The sequence below is a fragment of the Zeus faber genome (genome assembly GCF_960531495.2).
Source record: "Zeus faber genome assembly, chromosome: 6".
In the NCBI taxonomy this organism is placed as follows: Eukaryota; Metazoa; Chordata; class Actinopteri; order Zeiformes; family Zeidae; genus Zeus; species Zeus faber.
Window position 1 is genome coordinate 12,173,842 of NC_137201.1, and position 26,594 is coordinate 12,200,435.

A 26,594-nucleotide genomic window follows, 5' to 3' on the forward strand; every position below is an offset into this window, starting at 1 on the left:
ACACACACACCCCCACACACAAATCCGCCTGGCTGAGAGCTGTGCCTTCTGAGCCGTACCCACACACACACACACACACACAGGCTTTACCAAACATCCCATAGTAAGCTCTGCGGGAATAATCACGCGGGAAAGCGGCGCCTCCCGACTTTTTACATGTTCCCTGTTTTTCTACACGAGCAGAGTGTGTGTGAGACACCGGTGCAGTAAGGACTCGGAAGAGACTGTTTGCTACGTTTCCCGACGTAGAAAACATTCATCGTTCAATATAAGCATTTTTTTAAGGCTTGTTTTGTTGTTGTTGTTGTTTTAGACTGGCTGGATAAGTGAAGCAGGTTCATGAGACTGGATTCAAATACATGATTTCTTCCCCTAGTACACGGCAGGAACTTCGGCCTGAACCCCCCGCAACCCCGTTTAGGTGCTGCTGGACTCAGCGCTCCACCCGGGGCTTCGTCGGCTCGTCGCTGTGTTTTCACTGTTTTCCAGGAGCGGCCCCTCCGATCCTCGGAAGAGCCGCTCCGAAGCCTTTGTATCTTTTCTGCTCCGGTTTGAAGACAAGGGCAAGGCGTTGGTTATAGTCTCGTACCTTTTTGACAGCACCCGCCAGGTCAAAACAGGCTTATCTCACTCGATTGGCGTCCCCTCGTCCTGGAGACCTCAAGGCCGGCGGTGATGAAGTGAAAACTGTTTTTTTTTCCCAGCGGTCCGGCGCTGCTTCTACTTTTTAAGGTTCTCCTCCGCACTCCTGATGACGTTCGGAGGGAGATAATCGGACACTGCAATGCAACGTGCGCCCGTGAAACCCACATCCTACCGTCGAGAGAGAGAGAGACAGAGAGAGAGAGACAGACAGACAGACAGAGAGAGAGAGAGAGACAGAGAGAGAGAGAGCGAGAGAGAGAGGGAGGAGAGAGAGGGAGAGGGTGTTTGTTCTTCAAAGTGCGTCTATTTTCCTACGACTGAACCAACAAACTGCCCAGCGTTCTCTGTTTGATTTGGGGTCTCGTGACACACCGAGCAGCACCAGACTCCGAGGAGAAAGTATCGCTCTCTGTCTGAGGCCTGGCAGATTTATTTTGCATTGCTTTTTGACAAAAACAGAAAGAAAGCACGTGTGCGTGTGTCAGTCGCACCTCGATAGCGAGCCGTGCTCCCAGATGATAAACTGAAGACGTGTGCGTCAGTTCCATACAAAACACACACACACACACCCACACACACAACTACCTGACGCTCGAAGAACTTGGGTTTTCCAACAGTCACCGTAAAGATTTAAGAAGAAAAACAACTGGGAATGGATGAGTATTTTTTTTTTCCTTTTTCTTAATTTAGCCTTCCTGCGAAGCGCTTTCACACAGCTCTGCTTCACAGAATAGGACCTTGGGGGTACGGAGACTCGCCTGGAAGGAAGCCATTTCCGAGGCACTGGCGACAGCAGGAGGTGCTTTTAAAAGCAAGTTTGTGTAAGGAGGAAGACTTGCATTAATAAAAAGGAGAAAGTAGCTGAAACCATAGTACCGTGATTGACCTTCTCATTTCGGAGGGTGGAGCAGAGCCAGAGGATTTTAGTGGAAGCTTGGTCCACCTCTAGCTGTGTGTGTGTGTGTGTGCGCGCGCAGCATAGTTGCTTTAGAGTTCCATTAAAACCACTTAGCGCTCCAAAATTTTTCGATTTGCACAAAAGTGTCACATCAAGGGCCCACGTATTGGTGCAGAGAGAAGTACCCCAAAACAGCCCATGGGAAGACTTCAAACAGTTTTATGGATGAAACATTATTCAATATTCCACTGATTACGGGATCTGACGTTGAACCGGGCCGCCTCCTCCACAACCTGCCATGAAAATACAAAGTGGTTAGAAGTGTCAAGTCACAGGTTTAGAACTCGGACTTGGGCAGTACCAGGTATCAGATCAGCGTCTCAGAACTCACGGTAAAAGCTCTTCTCTTCATGGCTGTCTGGTTGGAAGGGGGAATAGATAAGGGGGTAAAAAAAAATGCAGAAGCATTCCCTGTTCAACAAAGGCTTACGACAACCCAAACCGATCTCAATTTGATAATACGTGATAAGACGTCTGTTTAGGATAATATAAAAGGGCAGCAGCGATGCCAGCAGTAGGAATTGAATGGAATTTTGATGTAATCTTGGTTTGAGATAAAAATGTTATCTATATATATATATATCTGGATCAAAACACTGTTTTCCATCAAAGTATCTGGATAGGTCGGTTGATTTAAATTGCATACAAGGGCAGAAACAAAGCATATCTATATCCCCCACAATTCCATATTGTACATATCGGAGGGGCACGGTGTACTATAAACCTTACCAATGTTTTATTTTGGAATAGTACTGTACTCCCAACAATAACTAAAATCGCAAAGTAGTACGAAAGCTAAAGCTAGTACGAAAGCTACGAAATCATTCTACCTGTCGGGTCACTTATAGTTTGCTTATTGGAATTAGTCTCATACAGTCGTGCCGTGCTTTATTGAGATTTTGCAAGGATGTAAACAATGGCCAGACACCAATGTACATGACCTTATATGGAAGTTATAAGTTGCACAGGTGGTCATTCTTGGTACACGTCATCATCCAGTTTGAGGTTGGCTGTTTCATTGTTCAGTAGGGCTGTCTTTTTTGGGTCAAGCCAGAGTTCTTACTCACATTTAAATCTCAACTTGTAAATGTAACCACAGACTGTTTGTATCTTATGCTATTGTATAAATAAAAGCTTCATAAAACACATGCTAATGATGTGTCTGCTTCAATTACAACACAGGCTGATAAGACCTGCTTATGAATCTGCAGTGTAGATATTTTGTGCTGACCTATATTCCTCCTGCACCCATTCTATCAAATTCCTCAGGGACAGGGAACAGCTGGACTGCTTTGCATCGCACTGACAGAATGAGAAAACGACAGAAATGACGTGACAAGTTAGTGGTCATTATTTTATTTCATCAATGGATTATTTATCACCTAAATGGTAGACACTGACTCGTTACATGACTGATAATGGCTTGTTATGCAGATGGTACAGCTAGTGACTGATGCAAACCAGACTACATGTACAATGAGAGACGGCCCTCTTTACCCACAAAGATAACAACCCCTCCAAAGAAAACAAAAAACTTCTGGCCCAAGATGCTTGTGCGTATCTCACAGGACAGGCATTCGTGGAATCATTCATAATGAAAATAGAGTAAAACAGATCTGCATGACAAAGGCCAAACGGTACAACCGGCTATCATTAGAGATGGACTCAATTTAACTTCAGCAGGAATCTGACATGGACTCCCTTTTAGCCCTTCTCGCCAGATCACTGTCAAGAGATTTAAAGCGGAAGGGACGAGCCATGAGAAACAATCACAGGAAGTGGATGGATAGATGGATGGATGGACAGAGATAGAGAGAGCGACAGAGAGAGAAAGAGAGACAACAGGACAGGTGATTTTATGGCTTTATGTATTAACCATTTGGATTCCATGTAACTGGACACCAACATGCAGTTGAGAAGTTGACCAAAGACACATCAGCTAACCATTTTATGTTTTTAATTATTTTGTTGCAATTTGCCTTTCCAAACAGCTGGAGGTCTAAAAACACCTTTTGGGGTGTACAAGTCTTAATATGTTTCCAAACAATGTCCAGTAAAATAAATTGCCATTTGCCTTCATGCCTTTAGAATCAAGTGTCATGAAAGGAATGGAAGAGAGGCATACTTGATACATACTAGGTGGGGGATGGACGTCCGACATGATTTCATGAATTGAACGATTTTCCTCAACCTGAACCATGCTGGTAAAGTCTTAAACACATCCTAACCCGTCATCTTCTCTTAACGGCACATCTCTCCCTCCCCTCCCCTCTAGTTCTCCCCCAGCTTGAGCTGTGCGAACTGGTTGGCCATCTTCAGCGCTTCCTGCAGGCAGTGTGTGTTCCTGCCGGTGGCCTGGGCGGACATGTCCTTGCCGCCGCCTTTGCCGTCCAGCAGGGGGCAGAGCTCCTGGACCCACTCACTGGCCTTCAGGCCGCGGTTGGCCACGTCCTGGGTAAAATGAGGGGGGGGGGGGGAAAGAACTGACGCCGACCATATGGAGGAATTTATGATCACTGTTGTCATGGGAAATTTGAAATTAAAATGTCAATATGCGTAGTTATATCTGCCTATGATATAAAATCATACACTCGCTGAGCACTTTATTAGGGAACACCTGTACACCTACTTATTCATGCAATTATCTAATCAGCCAATCGTTCACACTTGGCGGGTGTATTGCTGGGGACCCAAGGACGTGCAGTGTCGAATTTGTTGCAATTTGGACACGTGACATGCGTTACATTAAACTCTCAATAAACAGCGAGCCAGCGGGGGGCGGGGCTTCAGGGCTCTGCGAGTCACAAGGGTGTCTTTACCCGGTGTATGACTTAAACCACAATTTCACATTTCCATTGTGGGACTGAATGACTGACTTTCTGTTACACGGTGCCTTTAAAATATCTTAAAAAGTTTCGCATTTTGAACGGGCATGCATGAGTCCATCACGTTGGATTTGCCTAAAAAAAAATGGCTGACCTCTTTTCAGGAGAATCTTCATGAATTTAGCCTTAGAAAAAAAAACTCCACATGACCACAGCAGGGAAACGTGTGTGTGCGTTACCTGTGGGACTTGACACAGGCAGATGATCTTGCCGGCGTCAGGGTCAACGGTGAAGAGCATGGCGGCGGTCTGAGGAGAGCTGGTCTTCAACATCTTCAGCGACTCATTCAGAGCCTGGATGACGAACGCGAGAGAGAGAGAGAGAGAGAGAGAGAGAGAGCGAGAGAGAGAGAGAGAGAGAGCGAGGTCAGAGCTAATGGCCCAGCACTTCCATGGTGAAATCCCTATTTGACAAGCGTATAATAGGCTTCGGAGCGTACCTTCACAGGTTGATACTGTCTGCACTTACCATTCCATTTGATATGTGCTAAGTATATTTATTTTCGGAAGATATACACCCACAATCACATGCACACAAAAGGCGGCAAAGACACACACACACACACACACACACACACACACACACACACACACACACACACACACACACACACACACACCTCTGACATTCAGAGTACAAGCTGTCACACCCAATGTCAGGGTTTGATGTGTGTTAAGAGGACTTTGCCATCACATTTTCACAGGGGAAGCTGACGAGCTCTCGCTCAGAGGCACCTTTGCAACGGAGTGTCACCGTTACGGTTCGACAGATATTACTTTCACTACGGATCCAAATTTCCAGCTCCAAATTTAGGTATTGTCTGATACAGTGCAGCCAAGCGATCTATTTCTTCAGCTTTGGGTTCATTCCATGATGATTGACATGTGATCTAATGTTTTCAATTAAAATAAAGTTTCAAGCTTCAGTGTCACATTTTAACATCTGAGACGTAAAACGCTGACACTGGAATCAGTCAATCATAAGTCGCTGTCAAACTCGATACAGGAGGCGGCTATGAGGAAGTATTGCTTTGTTTACGAGGCCGCACCCTGAACCGCTGTCTTTTATTATACTCCGGTGTAAATTTAGTACACAGCTGTTTTCTGCATCGCTCCTCTGAGGACGCTGAATGTTCCCCAAGAAGCCATTTAGGCAACGCAGGTGTAACAACAGGGTTTCTGCTACAATACCATGAAGATAAAAATATAAATAAGGGCTGGTGAACGTCCACACACATAAAATAAACCCTTTAGTCTCAGGAGAATAACTATCCATCAACCTGTCTATATGTAGGAAGGAGGCAGCCATCAAACCTGTGGTAACCATGCAGCATTAAGTGCTGGAATTGTAAAATGCAAATGTAGAGATGCCTTCACACGGCTTTCCATGTAAGGAAAGGAAATGGATTTTGCTGGGAGCTCCTCCCATGATACGGTACTAGGAGAACATCCATGTATACAAACTGGCTTCAACAGCCCGATAGGGACTCCATGGTCGAGCTGACTCTACTTTTAATCCACCATGTGTGGGCAGACTCACCTTGGCAGAGGCCCCGCTCTCCATCTCCATGACCAGCAGCGGTTTGTTGGGGCTGCTGTCAATCACCTCCTTGGTCTTTTCCAGGACTCGCTTCTGGACGTCCGCCTTGGTGGCGCGGTCCAGGTCGTCCATGATCTTCTTCAGGCCTTTGAGGGCTTCCCTCATCTCGTCCTTCTGCCACTGGGAGATCACTGCCGTGCCCAGGGACTACACACACACACACACACACACACACACACACACACACACACACACACACACACACACACACACACACACACACACACACACACACACACACACACACACACACACACACACACACACACACACACACTTTTTATTGGCTTTGGTGTTGAGGAAAAAAAAAAAAATCACTCTGGTTGGAGCTGGACAATATCTGCAGCCCTACTGGTAAACGTATTTTCATTATTGTGAAAATATTTGACAGTAAATACACACAGGCTACAATTAAATGGGAAAAGCAACATGAAACATAAAAACAAAACCCCAAAAAATGTTAGTGGCAGTGGTTAAGGCAGTTGTCTGCGGAGCCCCGCGGTCGGCTTCACAAGACAGCGGTAGTTTAACCTTGCGGGAACCGCGACAGCCCTACTGCTCATGAAGAATTCCCGTGTAATGCAGACACACCCACTGGAGAATTACCTCAGTCATATCTGCAATCTCCTTCTGAACGTCCTTATTGGGTGCGCTCTGGGCTTTCACTTTGTCGCCCAGAGTGGACAGCGACTGTTGCAGCGTATCGGCTTTCCTCTGGGCCTGGGAGACACAACATGGCTGTGAGTCTGTGTGTGTGTGTATGTGTGTGAGTATGTGTGTGAGTATATGAGGAGGGAGGGGCTATAGGGTGAGAAAAATAGGACAATGTTGCCTGATGTGACAATCACCATAGAAACCCCTTAATGTTGAATAATAATGATAGCAATGAAATCAAATGTGTCCTTCGCGAGGGTTACATCTCTATGGATGGCTTTTGGTTATTGCAGGTCTCTAACAAATAGATACACACCTGTTATGAAACCCATTGCTTCACGGTATTGACTCAATTCATTTAGATAGAAAGACCCACACCTTTCAAAATTGAGGGTCCTTGATATGAAAAAGGTTGAGAATGACTTTTATAGAGGATGGGCACAAGATGATAAGATACTGCAGGATACAGTTTAAAAAGAGGAAAATTGAGCAATTCCACTCGACTCGGGGACACTTTGTGGTCTTTTCAGAGAGGACTGAAATTCCTTCTGACCTGTAAACCTGTTCCTTTTTGCCCGAATGCTACTTTCCCTATTATTTTAAAAATAAAATAAAAAATAAAAATTTGTGCGGTGTATTTGATATAAACTGTGATCGTGCACCGAACGCTTCATTTGCTTTGTATTGAGCTGCCTAAAGCAGCGAAAATATTATACAATATTATAATAAATTGTGGAGTAACAAAAGTGCATTAAATCAATTAAATAAATGTTAATATCAAATCACCGGACCTGGTGAGTTAATGGAACAATTGCAACATCAACACTAAGAATCTAACGGTACAAAACAAGGAAGTATTTCTGGCATGTAAATGTGTGCGTGGGCCGGTGTATGTGTGTGTTTGAAGACAGCAGAGGAGACAGAGTGTGCGTCTGCGCTCTGACCTTGTTCGCCTCGGCTCCCGTCACGGCCACGATGCGGCGGATGCCCTTAGCGATGGCCTCTTCAGAGACAATGACAAAGGGAGCGGCGTGGCTGGAGTTCTGCAGGTGGCTACAGATAAGGGAGGGGGGGGGGGGGAGAGAAACATTATAGAGGATCACGCATCCTCCACACTGTAATACCATCAATACAGATATATATTGCAATTTGACAATTATAGGTGAAGATGCATCTGCTGTTGAGTTCTATACTGATCCATTTCTGAAAAAAGACAGCGGCAGACAGGGTAGTCAACATACTAGAACTTTGCCCACTGCGATTGTGCACAAATGTGAAAATTGTGAAATTCTGGGCCAATACCAATGTTTTTCTGTTTGTTTTTGTTTCTTATTCCCCTCTTGTGCGAGGGAAACAAAGTATGCCGCCACTCTGATGCTGGGCCCCAATTACCTAGACCCAGGACAGGTGTGGCTGCTAAAACCACACCATCCCTACATCACAATAATCTTCTTTCACATGAAAAAGTTTATTTTTGTGAGAAAAAATAAAAAATCAAAATAACTGTTAAAAGCCTTTTTAGCCTGCTTTACAACGACCTAGTCAATGAGAAGAATATCTCAGAACTAACTAGGAGTGTCACGATTCTCCAAATCCACAATTTGATTTGATTTTTGATTTAAACATATGTATTTAAAAAAGGCTATGCCATTGTTTGAATATCGAGTCTTAATTTGTAAAAAAAAAAAAAAAACCCACTTGTTTCTCAATAAGTAACTTTTATTTAAATATTAATTAACTAGAATTACAGAAATATGAGAATATTTACACAACCCACCTCAACAGTTAAGAGCTTTAGCAAAACTAGACTTTAAAATAAACAATAAGTTACTTATTAGACTACCTTTAAGTTACCTACCAAAATAAGCGCAGAAAAACAGATGCTATATTTGCCAGAGGGCGAACACTGGTAGTAAAAGGAAAATTACTACCTGCAGCGCCTCTCAGAGTGAGTTACTGAGATACCGGTGTGCTGCCAATAAATTGGTGCATCCCTTAAATAGTGCTGAGGTTGGGGAGTGTAGGTGGATGAAGTGAGGGCCATGGTTCATAATAATTTCTTTGTATTCCTCACAATTGTATGTAATTATCTCTTTTCAGATCAGACAAGCAGCTTATTAATGATAACTGTGTATCTGATGGACTCCGCCATTTGCAAGGTTTATAAGAAGTTTACAAGCGGTTTCCTTGCTGGAATTAAAACCTGCGGGATCACATATCCCTTCTCTCGCCAACCACTGTACTCAAAAGTTATTCCACCCACTCTCCTTCATAAAAAAGAGAAAATAATAAAGAACGAGGGATATAAAGAAAAAGGAAAAGCAGACTCACGTTCCACCGCAGAACTCGATGGAGGTGAGCGAGCCGGCGGAGCTGTTGGGGTCGGCCAGCAGGTCCTGGACCGGAATGCCGATGGTGACCACGCGGACCGGGTCGGGGTACGTCTCGTCGAACACGGCGCGCAGGCCCTGGATGGCCTTGGCTTCGGCCAGGGGAGCGTCCATGGCAAACACCGCCTGGAGCACGGGGAGGCAGGGAGAAGCTTCTTCAGGTAGGGATCTGAGTATGAGACCACGGAGGCCTCGTTTGCCACTGGAACCAGGAAACGGAGCCGCGCCAGAAGCTATCTTTAAACACCATCACTAATCCCCCTCCCCACCTACTGGGTGCTTTGTAGTGCCATGTTTTTGGCAAATCATTGCACCTTAATCCAATTCTGTCTATGAATCCTCATACATGGCAATAGAGTGATTTGAGGACGTGTGGGTGGGAGAAAAAAAAAAAAAATGGAAACATAATAACATTCATTTTAGAGAACGTCTTCATTTACCAACAGGAAGATGAAACTAGAACAGGTTTTGTCAAAAAACATCCTACAGCGTTTAAATCAGTTCTAATATGTCTCGTCTGCTCTCGTTCCGCTGACCTTGGCGTCACGGATCATGGCGCAGGCCATCTCCTCTGTGCGGCGGACCTCCCCGGTGCTCAGGGCGCCCTTGGCGGTGAAGTCGAAGCGCAGGCGGTCGGGGGCGACCAGGGATCCCCGCTGGTCAGCCTCGCCGAGGACCCCGCGAAGGGCGAAGTTCAGGATGTGGGTGGCGGTGTGGTTGCTCATGATGGGCCTTCGACGCGCCTGCAGGAGGAAATAAATCATGAGGACGTGTGAGGAAGACACTCTGTTCCCAAGAGTAGAAGTGAGAAGGTTAAATGGGAGCATCCATTACATCACTGTATCATTAGCGTTGTGTGATCTACAGAAGGGAGGTTTTTCCCTTTGTATCACAATTATTACAGAATAGCCTAATTCTAATTATTCGAACTAATAACATTTAGTAAAATCATTACATTCTCCAATCATATATGTTTCCATCCAAATTTTTTTGGGCATTTTGAGACAGTGTTGGAAGATGTCACAATAAATAGAACACATTCATCAGTCGGGATTAGGCGAAGCAACTAGTCTCCCATAAATTTTATGCTTTAATATTTTGGGCTTTTCTTCCTTCTAAAGAGAGTGTTTTAACACACTGTTGGCATAAAATGAATTAAAATGTTAATCGCAATTATACAACTAAAATGTGATGATTGTGACAGCCTGGTTCACCATAATTGAAAACTAAAACATAATTTAATCAATATACACTGACTGTGCATGAGTCATCAATTTGTCAACTTTAATGTGTGTGTACTTCTTACCTCATCTATATGTAGCGTAACGTGGTCTCCAACCTTGAGCGCCCCGTAGACCGTCCCCACGTGCAGAACATAGCCTCCTCGTACTTGAGTGTTCTTCACCGTGAACTCCATTCGCTGCAGAGAACATAATGAGCCCTTCATCGACACGTTATGCCCGAACACAGCGAAAATAAAGCAAAGAACATGCAGAGAATTTGTCACATCGTGCTGCAATCACATGAGAAGATTTCTGGGAACAACCCAACACCAGTACCCAAAGGAACAATAAACAAACACAATATAAAAAATATTTACATTTCGAGGAGACAAAACATTTTCAGGCATTTGATCTAGCGTTTCAGTATAAAAGGCAAAAAAGTATTAGGGGAATACAAATCTGTTGTTCTTCCGTCTTGAAGGTTTCTACAATGTTTTCAAAGTGGAGCAGCAGATCCGAGCGAGGGCAGACAGAAATTAGGTTGAGAAACAAAATTTAAAGCAGCACCGCCATGGGAAGCTTTCTTTCAAGAGAAGTGTCGGCGATGGCACGACTTCCTGCGATCACTGATTTTCTCTAGAACTGCGACGCACCCCCAAAACCTTGTTAAAACAGCTTGAGAGCCTCCAACTTGGCTAAAATGGATGGTTGGAGGGGGGGGGGCTATTTGGCTTTTCCTTATTTTCTGTCATATATATAATGTTACAATGTCTTATTAGACGTGGCCAAAGTGTCAAATAATGAGGTAACTGTCAGGCTGACGTCAGCTCTTCACAGATTTTATTATATGGTCAGCTGCACCATCCGATCCGCGAAACAAAACCAATAACAATATTGTGTTTCTATTGTATATTTATATTATTTTACTTTATTTTCCGACATTTACACGAAAGAAAAAATTGTCCGCAAGAGTATCCACACTGATTTTGTAGCGGTGCGGTATCTGTGTCACTGAAAATCTTGGCACACGGCAACAAAAGCTGGAACTAGCTTTTAAATTAGGCCTAAATTAGGCCTACATCTAATATGAGTGAAGATCAAGCAACTGGATTCCTTATTTCCGGCCTCAAATCAGTTCAGTAACAGATTTTAATATACTGATAAGGTGAAATCAGTGAAAGTTTACAGAGTAAAACGGAGCCCTGAGTAAAGCTCAAACCGCATTGGCTCACAGAACCCGAAACTTGTTCTCCAACGCCATTGGATCAGAACTTGGGGCTTGGCTGCTCATTCACAATGAAAGCTACACACTGAAACAGCCCATTACTGAATAAATGAATCTTGAATGAATGAATTATGGACCAGTCCGGGTTTAGAGGCATGTCACAATGGCTCAAATGCATAATCTGAGTGGTATTTTCAGCAAAAAACTTCAAAAACATGTTTTGGGGACCTCAAAGACCTATATTAACAAATGTAAAAAGGGGCATAATGGGTCCCCATACCAGGGACATTAACTTGTGCTCACAGTGGGGATTTTGTTTTTGTTTGGTCACAATACATCAAAAATGTCTTATTAGCAAAAACACAGTGCTATTAACAAGGTCTCCCACCAGCAACAAGGAGCTAGCAGCTCATCCCTCATGCTGACATTTTAGCTTAACATCAAAAGCAGAAACTTCGCAGACACCATCAATTACACCAGAACACCAACAGTGGAACAGAACACATTCGGAACAGACAAAGCGTTTGCTTTAGAGAACACCTACGTCTTCCGTGCTGTCATCCTCCCGCAGCATGTAGCCCTCATCGAAGCTCTGCCCTCCCTGCTCGGCGTAGAAGTTGGTCTGGTCCAGCACGACGCCGCACTCCTGACCAGTGGTCACCTCCTCGCAGAAACCGCGGTCACGACGCAAGGCCAGCACTGTGGCAGTGGTCCGCTCAAAAACTGCATGGAAGGAGAGAGGGGTAGTTTATTTTTTATTTTTTTCATCTGTGGGCAGGGCTAGGGCTCACAAATACAAAAGCTATTGGAAGATTTTTGTGGTGGCCATGTGGTGGTTGTTTTAGTGAGCTCAATCACAGTTTAGGTGCAACTACCTTTTATCCCCAGTCCCTCACCACAGCGGTGAAGTAAACAAAATGAAAAGCACTGAAACTAATCATGGAGCATTTTATGGCCAGTTCTCTAAATAGATAGGCATTATGCCATGAAGATCCTATGTGCCTCCAGAGAAACCTTCCCTTAGATGAGTGAAATTCACTTAAAACTTAAAAGCCTTGTTTCGTAAATTTGTATCTTTGCTTTTGATGACGGGAAATGGGTTGTTAAAGCAACGGAGAAGGATATACTGTCGGGAAAAGAAGCAAAAACATTTTCTTCAAAATCGGAGCGGTGCTCGATAGTTGTTAACCTTAACCTAACAGGGGAAATGTTAACAAACAATTGTTGATTAATTGATAACATGGAAGCTTACGTCACCAGGGGGTGGCGCTATGCCGCGTGGGGACCAACGCACATCTGCACATCCCCGGGAGTTTGTGCGCTGGCGCGAAGGAGTGTTTCTCCTCATTTAATTTCATTCCAAAATGGAGGAGTTCCGGGCAAGACTCATTAAGCTGGTCATACAGGAATATTTACGACCCATCTTTGTGTAAGTTAAATATTAAATTTTTTTGCCATCCTCCGCGATGGTATGAGCCAGATGTTCCGTAGGAAATTAAGTCTGGTGCAGATATGGACAACATGACGCTAATACAACTACTAAACATTATTAAAATTCTTATATATAATAACAGACACAAAATTATTTATATTTTATTGTAGTTATCACCATAGCAACATATCGCTTGTTTCGTTTTGCTGTCTCATCATGTTTTTACGTTTATGTAATAAATTTATCAGTTTATTTACTGACCCCCATCTGATTTATTTATAAACAGATCCAAGCATATTTTGTTTGATTATGTAGTACATTTACATGCACAGTATAACATTGAAATGCTAAAGTTAAAACAAATAAATGTTGTGTTAAGTTTGAGTGATCATTGACTTTATTACTATGGCTACCACTGCTTGGTTATAAGGCTCGCAGCACGCACTGTGCACCAGCAGCCTCTGAGCACTAACAGGGGAATGAATCCGTCTCAGCTTAATAGAATGACTTTGGAAACACCATTACTTGCCCTGCTTTTTTGTTTGTTTATACACTTCCATGAGGTTGTTCTCAGCAGACAGATCACAGACAATGAACTTGGTAGGGGTGGGCCCATCAGATGATAATTGTAATTTGTATTTGTATTCGTAAAATGTATCCATAAAAATCGTGATTGAAAACGCAAATTCTGGTTAAACCTCCGGCAAAAAGGAGCTACGCGCTTTTATTGTGGAAAAAAACAAAACAATGTTACAGCAGGAATGATGGTAATCAAAAGCCAAGGCAAATTATGTTGTACTGACGCTACCTGTGTCTGCTACACGTAAAGTCAATTTGATACGGACGTGATTGCATTTAAGCGCAACAGCGCCTGCAGCTGCATGTATTTGCATTTACATTGGACGAAGAAAGGAAACGTCATACAGACGGACCTTGCTGCTCTGCCACACATGTAAGTACTTTATCTATTAATCAAGCTGTAAGTGTGTCGCCTAACTTGTGTGCTTAGGGGAGGACAAACAAGCTATTTACATGGCTTGGACAATTTTTTATTTTTATTTTTTAATTGGGAGAGGACAAAAACTATTGACAAGGCTTGGACTATTATTGTAATTCAGAGAACCAAGAGCAGTAAGCCTGAGTAAGAAAACGAATATATATTTACACAACACTACTGTTGTGTGTGTGTGTGTGTGTGTGTGTGTGTGTGCCTGTTCATGTCTTTGTCTTGGTTGTGCTCCTTGCAAACATAATAACCTTTTTGACATTTTTTGGTCCTCATTAACTTTAATGAAGACTAGCTGCTCCACATGACCAGGGTCAAGAGTGGCGTGCTGTGGAATGACCACATTGCCAGCTGTACTAAAGACCCTCTCAGATTGGACACTGAAGCTTGCCTGACCAGTACTGAACTGGGTTTTCCCCAAGACCAATGTCACCATCTGAGAGGTATGCCTCCACATAGCATATGTGGCTCCTGAGCTCCGGGGACGGGGCGGAGGGGCACTGTAAAGCCGGTGGCCTTTGCAATCCCAGCCGGGGACAGGGAAGGCATAGCGAGTCACCAAGTCCGCGGCCACAGGAAATGTGCCCGAACCAGGGGTCCCTAACGAGAGGACGCCGACACCGGAGACTCAAAAATAAATGTTCAGTCTCCTTGGTGGTTATTCCGAAACACTCAGAAGAATAATTAGTTTTTGATGAGCGGCTTTTGCTGGTAATTAACAGGCGGCTTGCTTTATGCACGTGCGCCTCGCAGAGCTTGTATATTAGATTGATATTTTAGGGGCTGGTTATTAGGTTTTGTATTTATCTGTAATGAAGCACAGTGTTAACAAAGTTAATTATAACATTCTTTCTCAGGCCTGAAACCCAAAAAAATTTCTAATGGCCAAAAAAATATATTTAAATAATTGAATTAATATCATAAACGTGCGATGATTGGTCGACTAATGGCTTAAACTTACGACTACTAGTTGACTAGGAAAATCTTTAGTCGGGGGCAGCCCTACCTCATAAACTGTCAACCACGATCAGGCCAAACAGAAAGAGAAAGCCAGTGTGAGTCAGTTTCTCACCGTAGTTGCCGCTGTCGTCTGACGTGTACTTGTATTTGGGGGAGTCGTCCGTCGTAGTCACGTTCTTGTTTCTCAGTTCTTCGATGGCGTAAATGTCCAGCATGAGGTGGTCGGCATCGCCTGAGCCCTTACCCTGGGACTTCAACTAATGGACACAGACAGACAGTGTGTTTACATGCTTGTGGGAATAACTTGAATGTCAACTGAATTTCCCTTGTTGACTGCACTAGTACCCTCACACTCTATATTCTGAAAGTACGACTTTTCTTTGGTGAGCATCCTCTTAATGTGCTGACATCTTTTGCTCCATTGCTCTTCACATAAACCAAGTTTGGTAGAAACCTTGTTCTTTCAATGGAATGTAATTACACCGAGATTCAAAGGCGTTATCAAACTTTTCCAGGCATTGTGGCCCCCCTGAAATTAATCGTATCAGGATAAGTAATAATCAAAAGGATGTAAGAGTGCAGTAAGCTAGAATTTATCAGAGTGGAACAGATATGGCATGATAATTGTGCTTAATGAGGCCGAAAATGTTTGGTCCGGGAGAAATTGTAAGGAACCCCCCCATCTGAAAATACATTAGCACAGGGCCGTAAGGACAAAAACAAAAGAAAAAACGGTTTGTCTCAACTGCAGGTGTGTAGTTCTCCATTCTGTCTGAGCAATACTGAATAACGCTGACATTAAAAAAAAGTTGTGTACCGAGGGGGGGCGGCGCACCGAATGCTTTTCCGTATCCAGTTTCCCTTCCGAAATAGCCCAAGGTCAAATCTGTACCATAAATCCATGTTCAGAGCACGTGGGGGTTTGTTTGTTCTCTGCTTTGTTTTTTCTTTGCTCTCTAATCTCTCTCCTCTTATCAGTAACTTCAAATGGTTTTAAGATCCTTTAAAAGAGTTGAAAAACTTGTCATCTTAAGACTTTCTCATCACCTGCCTTGAAGGCACCAGTTATCCCCCGCAACCTATTCCTGCACCTGTCCACTCCTCATCTCCTGACCTGTGCTGCTTTCTTCTCCTCCTCAAAGGCAGCCAGGTCCACCCCCATGCCCCTCTCTTCTGCGATGAGAGCAGTCAGGTCCAGAGGGAAACCGTAGGTGTCGTACAGGAGCCATGCGGTGTCACCTGGGAACCGAACCAGAGGGGGGGCCGGGGAGGGTATTCGGTGTGGCCCAAAAAAAAATAAAAAAAAATAAAAAAAATTAAAAAAGTCTTACTGTGGGGACCAGCTGCTTTGGGATATTATTCTTTTAGAGTGAGGGTATGGAGGAAGTTCAACCTTTATCCTCTGGTACAGTTCTGGGCTGGGTGTGTGTGTGCGCTTCTTACCTGGGAGGGTCTTGCTGTCTCCCAAGCTCTGGATCTTCCTGTCGAGGATACGTTTCCCCCTGCTGAGGGTTTTGAGGAACTGCACCTCCTCCTCGTTGATGATGTCCTTCACCATGTCTGGGTCCTTCCTCAGCTCCGGGAAGGCGTTTCCCTGGAGGGCGTGAGAGAGAGGGAAGAGAAAGGTAGAACAGACAGAGGAGACATAACACTGAAGGGCAATGACTATAGGTTGCAGAGCACTGCAGATCGTCCAGATTGTCATAAGTAAACACACTCCTAACAAGAGAATGAAAAGGGGTGGGAGCAAAATCAACTGGCGTACAGTTTAGTAGGTGAAAATAGAACCTGCATGGTGATGTCATATAAACAATAAGCACAGGACTATAATAAAAATTTAGCGAATCTATCAAGATAATGGAGTAGAGAGGAAGAGGGTACGTCAGGGCCATCACTCACCAGGGAGGCCACCACCACGTCCACCAGAGAGGCGAAGAACCCTTCCCGAGCGCCCAACTTCTCGTGGGAGTAACGCACCGCACGCCGCAGGATTCTCCTCAACACGTAGCTGCGTGGGGATAAACGCACACTTCGGGAACGGTTCTTAGACAGCGTGACTGAATTCACAGGGTTGATAGCTGCAACGCCAAGTTCCATTAGAACAGATATTTTGAATCAATATACATTTTCAGTAGATACATTTTGATTTGAGAAATGAATGCTACGATTCATGTACGATTCACTTTACAAACTACGCTGCTAATATTCCGTCTCACCCTCTTCCTGTGTTGTCAGGCCTGCCTCCGTCTGATAGGGCGATGGTGATAGTGCGGGCGTGGTCAGCCAGTACGCGATAGGCCATGTCGATGCCATCGACATCCTCAGCTCCCACCATTCCTGTGTAAGGCCGGGCACCCGTACCCTGAAATACAAAAAAAATTAAATAAATAAATAAAAATATTAGCAAAAAAACACTGCAGACCAAGGTATACATTATATCAAATGGCAGTTTGCGGTCTATGTACACCCACTAGGGCTGTCAACATAGGCCAAAAACCACGTATGAATATTCCTTCTGAGAAAACAAGGGCTGTACCCGACTCAGAATTTTTTCAGTCGAATCGGATTCGGCTATTCAATGCGAATATTTGACAATTTTCCAGTGGCGATGGGAGGGGGGGGGGGGGGGGGGGGGGGGTGGAAGCAGGCTGGGCTGGGCCAGCTTGGCTCTTCCTATAGGCAAGATAGGCGGTCGCCTATGATGAGGGCGGAGAAGGAGCGATTGGGGTGTGCGGTACCTGCCCACGATCGGCCAGAACAGTGTTTTTATTTCATTTTTATTTAGTCTCCTTATGTAACGAAACATGTGCGTATGCAATGGTATGGAATGAAACTGTGCCTAATGGGGACACTTTCTCCGTGACTCCTGACACTTCTCTCTGATTTAGATTCATCCCCTCTCCATGCGTTATGCGCAAAACATAATCTTAATGAGTCTATGAGTCGTACGCTCTTCCCCCGTGCCCCACCCTCAGACTGTTGTTAGTTGCTTTATTTGGAGGAACAGGGCTCGGCTCTCCGTGTTGCTCTCCGCCATCGGGGTGCGGAGAGACCAGCTGTGTGCAGACGCCACCGATTCACACAAACAAAAATATATTATGATTCCCCTTATTTATAATTCCTAATTGAAATGTTATCCCTGTACATTTTGGTAAGCTTCTATCCATTTTATCCTGTTATTGTAATGCACACTGACACCAATTTTAAAATGTATGTGTATGTGTGGGGGAATTATGCATGGTTCCACTCCTATGCTAGATATATTTAATTTACTCCGTTTTCTGCCCACGTTCTCACAGGCTGGTGGCAGCATATCGGCCGCATAATCGCTGATAATCGCTGTTTGGCGGGCAGCTGGTAATCCCTGCGACAAAATTTGTCATTTGTGCCTGCTTTGGCCACCGTGTTGACGGAAATCCAGTGACTCCACTGGGTACTCCCCTTATTCATATGTTGGCAGGGGGTGGTTGTGCCGAGACACATACGCTGGAGAGCGACCAATAGAGCAGCAGAGCACACGGAATGGCACACGGACAAAGCTCATTCACTTGCGCGCACAAAGAGGATTTATGTGGACGTATGCGCGCAACATTTTTCTAAAAAATAATACATTTCTGCTGAAACACGGCATCTTTCTTTATCTGAATGTTAATTTTCAGATTAGAACTTCATTTTTTAAAATATCGAACCATCGTTTGCCAGCCCTAACACTCACGCTGTTAATTACCATGTGGGTGTAAAGAAGCCCAGGACACAAGGAGGGTGAGGGTGTGTCCATATGCAATTGCTTGCTTGTTGACCAGTAAAAGCTTGTTTCTGGTAAAAGCTCTTTAGTAGGTCAATAACAATATTCAACCGAGTAAATAAATAACTTAAAGCTGTTTCCGCTGTGTAACACACCACTGCCATTTCAGATTTTAAAGTGAAGTGAGTCTAAGTACTTTCTGAATGGCGTCAAAGTAGGGGATGAAGAGGTCGGTATCATAGTTGGACATCTTGTTCTGCAGCACGGACACCAGTCGCTCCAGGCCCATGCCCGTGTCAATGCTCTTCTTAGGCAGCGGCTTCAGCTCTGTCTCAGACTCCCTGGAACAAGAAAACAAATTATTTTTATATAAATGATCAGCTTGCTCACTTAATTTCTTATGAAGAGAGAAATCCGAGAATGTGCATCTGAGAATTTCATGTCTCGGATTATGGTAAAATAGCCCTGATCTAAATGTATTTATTTGTTACAAAAATAATAATAATAAAACAAATAGCCCCGGATCTATTCATCCATCATTCCGCATCATTAAAGCCCTCGAAAAAATATGATGTCGTTGATCAAAAATGCAGGCACGTTTTGGGTCTTCTGTGTTTCGTCTGTATTTTCCATGTTGGAAAATATTAGCCCAAAAAATATGGGGAGAATCACAAACCTGCTTGTGATTTTGAAGTGCGAAATTCAACGCTCATTTTAATGGCTTTCGAATCTGAATCGTAACACCCCTAATTATATCGGTTATAACGATGAACATGAGTCAAGAAATGTATTTTGAAAACAGAAATATGTGGATCAATAAAATCAGACAAAATGCTTAAGTTGAAATTTAGTCATTAAAACATTTTAATGACTTTTAATTACTGACATGTAAAAGTAAATTCAAGACTTTTTAAGGAACTGAGACTGCGTGTGTGTTACCTGTTGAACTGGATGAACACCAGGTTCCAGATCTCCAGCACGTTAGGGTCATCCATGTTGACCAGGTGAGAGGCGTCCCTCCCTCCGATGCGGTCGTAGTGGATCTCACTGCAGGGGCCACAGGGGCCCGTGTCTCCCATCTCCCAGAAGTTGTCCTTCATGCTTCCCGGCAGAATACGAGACTCCTCCACACTGAAGTGGAGAAAAGAGAGCGGCACGACAAAGGGGTGCGTCAGGTGAAACCACTCATAATGGAAACACCTGTGTGCACCTTCGCCAACAGAAATAATGTGCACCCTGCGCTGCTGCAAATAGGTAGGAAACAACCGGACAAAAACCATGTTCCACCTGAACGCAGCCTTAGTTGTTAATCAACAATAAACATTCTACGATCAGTCATGTTCATTCTTCCGGAAGCCTCTATCCACCTCCACCACCACCACCACCACTACCACTACCACTACTACTACTACTTCTTGCGCCACTGGGCATTTTTTTCTTGAATGCCCACATACTCCACAAAGACGCCCATTTATATACTAACAACAAGATTGCAGAGTGTTCAGTTCTTATCGATACGACAAAATCTTAAAATCACTGAAATTCTTATTAGCAATCAATCAATAGGCGATTTATTGTTAACATCCGTACAATGTAGAAGAATTTGATTCCATAATGTCCCCTCCAGTGCACACAAGATTTCCCACCATCTGACTCAATCAAGTCAGCTTTTGGAAGGAGCAGCAAACACCATAAGGTCTTTTTAAGCTGCTCTTATGTGTAGATTGATCAGAAAGTTTGTATTGGAGTTTTTATAGAACGTCAACAGGAAAGAGCGTGAAACTGATAAGAAAATCCTGAGAAGCAGAGAAAAAGGCCGAAACAGAAAAATAAAGAAGCTTCTAGACCTTCAAAGGTAGCACAGTGGCTCCAAGGAAATGCTGATTTCCCAGAGGAGTAATCACATGGCTTTGTGTAACTTTTTCGGCCTCTTGGCACAAACCTTTTCCACCCCTCAGGTAGAACCTCTTCATGGTGCTTTCAGTAACAGAACTTAAGTTATGATTTGAATATCCTAATTTGATAGGCTGGTCATGGATTGAAATGTGAGACTGCAACCTGCCAAATTTGAAGGGTGAAGGACGAGGTCCTTCACCCTTCAAATTTAGCACCATCAGCAGTGGAAAATATCGTGTGGGTGGACTCACCCCAGGTCGATCCAGATCTGTTTGCACTCCAGGTCAGCCTCCAGGCCTGCGTCAGCGTGGCCTCCAAAGTAGGTGACGTACAGGCGCTCGAGGGGGATGCCAAACTCCTGGGTCAGAAGCTCCATGGCCATCTTACAGGCCAGGTGCTACAGAGGGGAAGCAGAAATTAGAATAAGTGGAAAAGAGAGGATGGGGTAGAGGGGTGTGGCCTCCCTGAAATACTAGAAAGAAAGAAGCTCAATTTCGCTGCAGCCGTATAAGAACAAACACAACAGAGAGGGAAAAAAGTTATAGCTAACAATGATGGTAAAAATGGGCTTACAATATTAGTACAGCGGTACCTTGATTTACGAGTGCACTAACATACAAGTTTTCCAAGTTACAAGCTGTCGTTCAGTCGATTTTTTGTATTGATTTGCGAGCAAAAATGTGAGTTACGAGGAGCAACTTTAGGGACGCCGCCGCTAGTTGCGGTGGCGAGCGGAACCGGCCAGCATCTGGCGTCTCACTCGTTCACTTCACATGGATACCTGACCGTGGAAGCATCTCTTTTGTGTTTTGTGCACACGTTTTGTGCTTTTTGTGCAGTTATTTTGCAAAAAAAAAAAAAAAAAAAAAAAAAAGTTGTAACCATGAAAAGAAGAAACAGAAGAAGCTGAGAAGAAGAAACAGATGATCATAGAAAAACATGAGCGATTCTCTTCAACATTCTCTTTTATTATGTTTTTATACAATATTTGTGATTTATAAATAAATTTTTCTTATTTAAAATCACGTAATAAAAAAAATTGGGGTGGTTTTTTGGGGGCTGGAACGGATTAATGGCATTTCAATTAATTTCAATGGGGAAAATTGATTTGCTATACGAGCAGATTAAATAGCGAGCTGTCATGGAACGAATTAAACTCGTAAGTCAAAGTACCACCGTATCACATCACTAAACAATACCTTGAAGTAGTCCCCGAAAGACCATGACCCCAGCATCTCGAAGAAGGTGTGGTGGTAAACATCCTTGCCAACATCGTCCAAGTCGTTGTGTTTTCCTCCTGCACGGATGCACTTCTGGGTGTTGGCAGCCCGGTGCAGTCTGGCCATGGGGTGGGAGGGGTCAATGGTGTTGAGGAAGATGGGCTTGAACTGAGGAGGAGGAAAGAGCAGGATAAATAAAGAGGAAAACAGGGATTTATTGAAAAACACACCACCTCATTTGGTGGTTGGAAGAGAGCAAAACAGTCAATTATAAAAGACACAGCACACAACCCTGGAAGTTATCAGCCTCCATTCTGCACACGCAGGCAGACAGGCTGGTTGGCTTGGTATGAATCATAGATGGATAATGAACTGGGAATCAATTAGAGAATACCAGTGATGAGGGTGTTGGTGGTCATATGGCTAGGTTAACCAGCTTTACGCTGACTTAAATATAGAACTAGAATAAAGTGTAAGAAAGGTCTCCATATGTGAAACAAGCTAATGTAAATATTTTAATTTCAGACGCGTGCGTAAGCAGCACATCTTCTGAAAATTGGTCTGAATATGCCAACATTTTTGTGTTTGCAAAACAGACAAAAAAAGGACAGACAAAGTAAGGGAGGATGGTTGGAGAGCAGGGGCGGTACCTGGTTCATGCCAGCGTTGGCAAACAGCAGCGTGGGATCATCCAGGGGGACGACGGCTGAGGAGTGGACGTATTGGTGCTCATGGCGACGGAAGAAATCGATGAACTTCTCACGGATCTGAGCAGCACTCAGTGAAGAGTCCATTTTTGACTGGCTTCCTGGAAACACACAAGTATTAAAAACAGGGACAAATGAAGGAACTGGTGACATCTGTCTGTTTTTAGGTTTTCAAAGCTGCCAAGATCATTCACAACTGTAATGGCCCCGAGTAAAATAAAGGCAGAAGGATCAGTTCAGACCAGTTTAACCAGCTGGACCATTTCATGGGAGTTTTACCTGTCCCTTCTACGGCGGCTGCTTTCAATCTTTTCACCGACTTCAATCTAAGCCCAGGTAGCAGCCACCTTCCTCTGCCCCTCATTCAATTTGTTAATGAAAACAAATTATTACATTATTATTACATTATTACAACAACATTATTAATGACATACAATTATGTCATATCAATTATTATAAATAGAGCTGCATGTGAACATTGAGTGTTGTGTTTTCATTTCATGAATCTCATATCTAGTTACAGGAGTGTTACGTTACCCCCCCCCCAAAAAGAAATTACAATTATTTATCTTTGTGGGCACTGGCTAAGTGCACCCCGAAATCTGCCCAAAATGATTTGATAATATTTGAGGAGAGAAATGCCATGCCCATCCAAGGCTTGTAAATACCATTCACAAAGCTTTGTCTATGAGAAAGGTTCATACTATTTTTTTTCTGGTATTTTTAACTAACCAACTAAGTACGCCCATGTTTCAGCTCTATTCAAAAGTGGAGCCTGACTTTTGAATGGTGGAAGTATAACTAGAAACTAGAACAGCCTTTTTATTGATGCACTTTGCAATGTTTATGATTACTTTCATATCTTTTAGGGAGCTGTGAAGAAATTCATTTTTATGGAGCCATTCTGAGCTTCGCTGTTAATCTCAAACTAATTTGGGTTAGAAGCGAAACTTCTCAATTGAAATGTCAAATGTCTGTGAATCCATATATAACAAGTAATAGTCATATATATATATATATATATATATATATATATATATATATATATATATATATATATATATATATATATATATATATATATATATATATATATATATATATAGGCCTATAGGAAAACATTTGCATACATATGGGCTTATCATAGACAGTTTCACAGTCTCGCTGCTGTAGGCCTGACCGACTGGAAAGATCTGCGGTGGAACCACAAAATATTGTCCAGCAAGGGGGAAATGGAGCTCCACTTGTAAGTTCAGTCAGTTTTCCCCAAGAGCAGACTTTACAGTCCCTTAGCTTGTACATACTTGTTAAGGCAAGGCAAAATGCCAGACTCTTTCAGCCCCATTTCTAAAAGTTCATCTGCTTTTGACCCTGCCTTCTATTACACCCAACAACTGAGGGAAATTGTTGGGTATTTAGATTAAGGTCTGTAAGATGTTGACTTATAGTTCATTTTAGTAGTTTGACTTCAAGAAGTAAATTTTTAACCACTTTAGGCCAATCATTACTTTATTTGTCTCAGGCCAAGTGTACTACCCCTTTTCTTTTATTGTGGGCTTGTTTTTTATACCCAGTGTGATCATGGGTATAAAACTCAGTAACAGATCACAATGATTCTTGAGTCTTTAAAAGATTTTTTCTTTTTAGCTTTAGCTAAACTTTCCTCCAGGTCTGAGCCTCAGGACTTTGCAAGTGGAAACAATCACAACAATTAATATAAGTTTTAAACAAGATCAACATCTATAAATTCTGGTTCAGTGCTTCCAGTATTTTACCATGACGGTCAAGGCAAAATTACTTTTCGAAAAAGTAGTTTGAGTATTTAAGACTAAAATGACCACACTTGGTGGTTTCAGTTGCCGTGCAAGCCACTTCGAGCAACAGACAGCTTGAAACTGCAATACGCTTATTGCCTTTGGAGTTTACCATGCAGCTAGTTTCTTACACTCTGGTCAATACTAGAATGGATTTGTAACATGATTCAGTATTCTGATTCTGTATTGCCAAATTGGGCTTCTTTTGCTATGGGTGGGGTTTGAGCACTCTTCTGGCTTGAAATGTATGACTTGGTAACCGTACAGAATCTGGTATATAAAGGCAAGTATATTACTGCATTTATATGGTAAACATTAACATATATGCCGTTTGTATAGTATATTATTGATACTATATTGATAGTAACATCTGCTACTAGTGCAAGCAATTTCAATAACAAATGTGAGTGCTATTACTGCACTATAGATTATATGAGTTAGTAAGGGCAAAAAAGCAATTCCACAGGACATTGTTTTGGCCTGAAATGCCGGAGGAGAGGGGAATGGGCTGGCCGGCTCCACCGATGCAGATTTGCACACTGTTACCGGGACCATATTTCCAAATGTCATGAAAGCCGGTTCGGAGCCCGGCAAGTCACAACAGACATCCCCCAGCGCACACTGCATTTGTTTATCGGCAGATCTTGACCGCCCCAATATGGTGACCATGACAACATTAGCAACAAAAATACAGGGAGAATCGCGAACCCGATTGTGACTTTGAAGTACGAAAATCGAATACTCATTTCGATCAATTTTTGATTTGAATCAGAATTGTGACAGCCCTAATTATGAGCCATTTTAGAAAAACAGCTGTCGTGGTGGAGGATTCAGTTCAACTGATTTTGTCTCAAAGAACAAATACAATTCTGGGAGAGGGAATAAGAAGAAAGCTAACTTGCCTTTATGGATGTTTTACATTCTAATATAATTGCTCAAAGTCACTCTTGATTGTTCATGAATGAGAAAACAGACTCAGTTGTGTATACATAGCCAACTATCAGTTAATAAGGCCCGAGAGAACTATTCAATAAGTTGAAAGATAAAATTGGTGCAGAGTGTGCCATCTGTGGCACCATTAAAAGGCAGGAACTTTATTCCCATTAGCGGAATGGTTGAGGATCTAACAGGGTAGGAAACCCCACAGCTGATTCTGCAAGCTCCCTGGGCACAGCAGGAGCACAGTAAACAGCCCATGTCCCGCTCCTGACTACGGAACCACTTCTTTGGCAACCAGAATGAAAGAGGTGGGGACAAGGGTGCACTGGGAAATTCGGGCCGAAAAGTGTCAATGGATGTGTGTGTTGTGGAGAAGGTTAGTTTCAACCAGAAACTAAGCTAATTGAGGCCCTCTGTAAGGAAGAATCCAGATATGATGCGGAAAATTGTACCATCAGTCAAGTTAAGGGGGATTTTACACACGCTCTTAATAAAAGTAGTAAGCACTACAATGAACTGAGCGATACATGTTTAGACATTCATAAGACTTTGTGCAGCTTTTCGTTTCATCCCTCGATGGCAACCACAGAAGCTATATATATTTATATAAATAACTCTCAGAGGAATGTCTATTATGTGTAATATAGGGTATCTATGACGTGTCTGGGATCCCAGGTATAGCTTTAAGGTAAGGCTAATTTGCTATTAAATGTGCTATTAAAATGCACATGTTATACACAAGGGAAATTGCTCTACAAGAGCCATGGGAGACATAAAAGCAAAGAATAAAAACAGAGGTAAAAAATTTAAAAAAAGAAGCTAAAAACTGACTTTAAAAAGTAAATGAAAAGTCTCAGAAATCAGCTTAAAACAGGGCTGCACACACAAACATTGGTCGTTGTGAAGACTCGTCTAATCGAGAAAATGCGAATGTCATTGAAATGTTATTGAATGTTGTTCCCCACTGCATTTGCAATTTTGTTGGTAGTTAGCGAAAATGAAGTGAAGTGCATTCCAATGATCGATAAGTAAAATAGTCGCTCGTTAGCTGACATAAGGGAGCGTTACTAGCGGGCATTATGACGTTAGCTACGGAGTTAGCGAGCCGGTTAACCAACCAGTGCAGCGCTATCAGAAAGCCGCACTTGTCGACTCGTGAAACAAACATGATGCGTTTCTTGCGATTATACACAACATCAATTATGATACTCACAGAAGTTTGCTATTGTCGCAGAGTGGCTGAGTTACCGCTCCCACACACCGGTCTGGTCCCCCCCACGCCGGCGCAACCTCAGG

At 43.1% G+C, this 26,594-nt stretch overlaps 1 protein-coding gene across 1 annotated transcript; it reads right to left on the minus strand.

The window, feature by feature from the left end:
* Positions 1 to 2,931: 2,931 nt before the first annotated feature.
* On the minus strand, positions 2,932 to 26,594 carry aars1 (alanyl-tRNA synthetase 1). The gene is made up of 20 exons (XM_080001776.1): positions 26,512 to 26,594; positions 22,489 to 22,646; positions 21,818 to 22,006; positions 20,870 to 21,015; positions 19,662 to 19,853; positions 18,919 to 19,063; positions 17,194 to 17,339; positions 16,877 to 16,985; positions 16,421 to 16,571; positions 16,092 to 16,216; positions 15,090 to 15,234; positions 12,124 to 12,302; positions 10,438 to 10,551; positions 9,668 to 9,874; positions 9,073 to 9,257; positions 7,686 to 7,794; positions 6,694 to 6,807; positions 6,028 to 6,234; positions 4,668 to 4,781; positions 2,932 to 4,054 (listed from the first exon to the last, which is right to left on the minus strand). The coding sequence occupies exons 2-20, from the start codon at positions 22,630 to 22,632 to the stop codon at positions 3,875 to 3,877; spliced, it is 2,901 nt and encodes a 966-aa protein (XP_079857902.1). The 5' UTR covers positions 22,633 to 22,646; positions 26,512 to 26,594; the 3' UTR covers positions 2,932 to 3,874.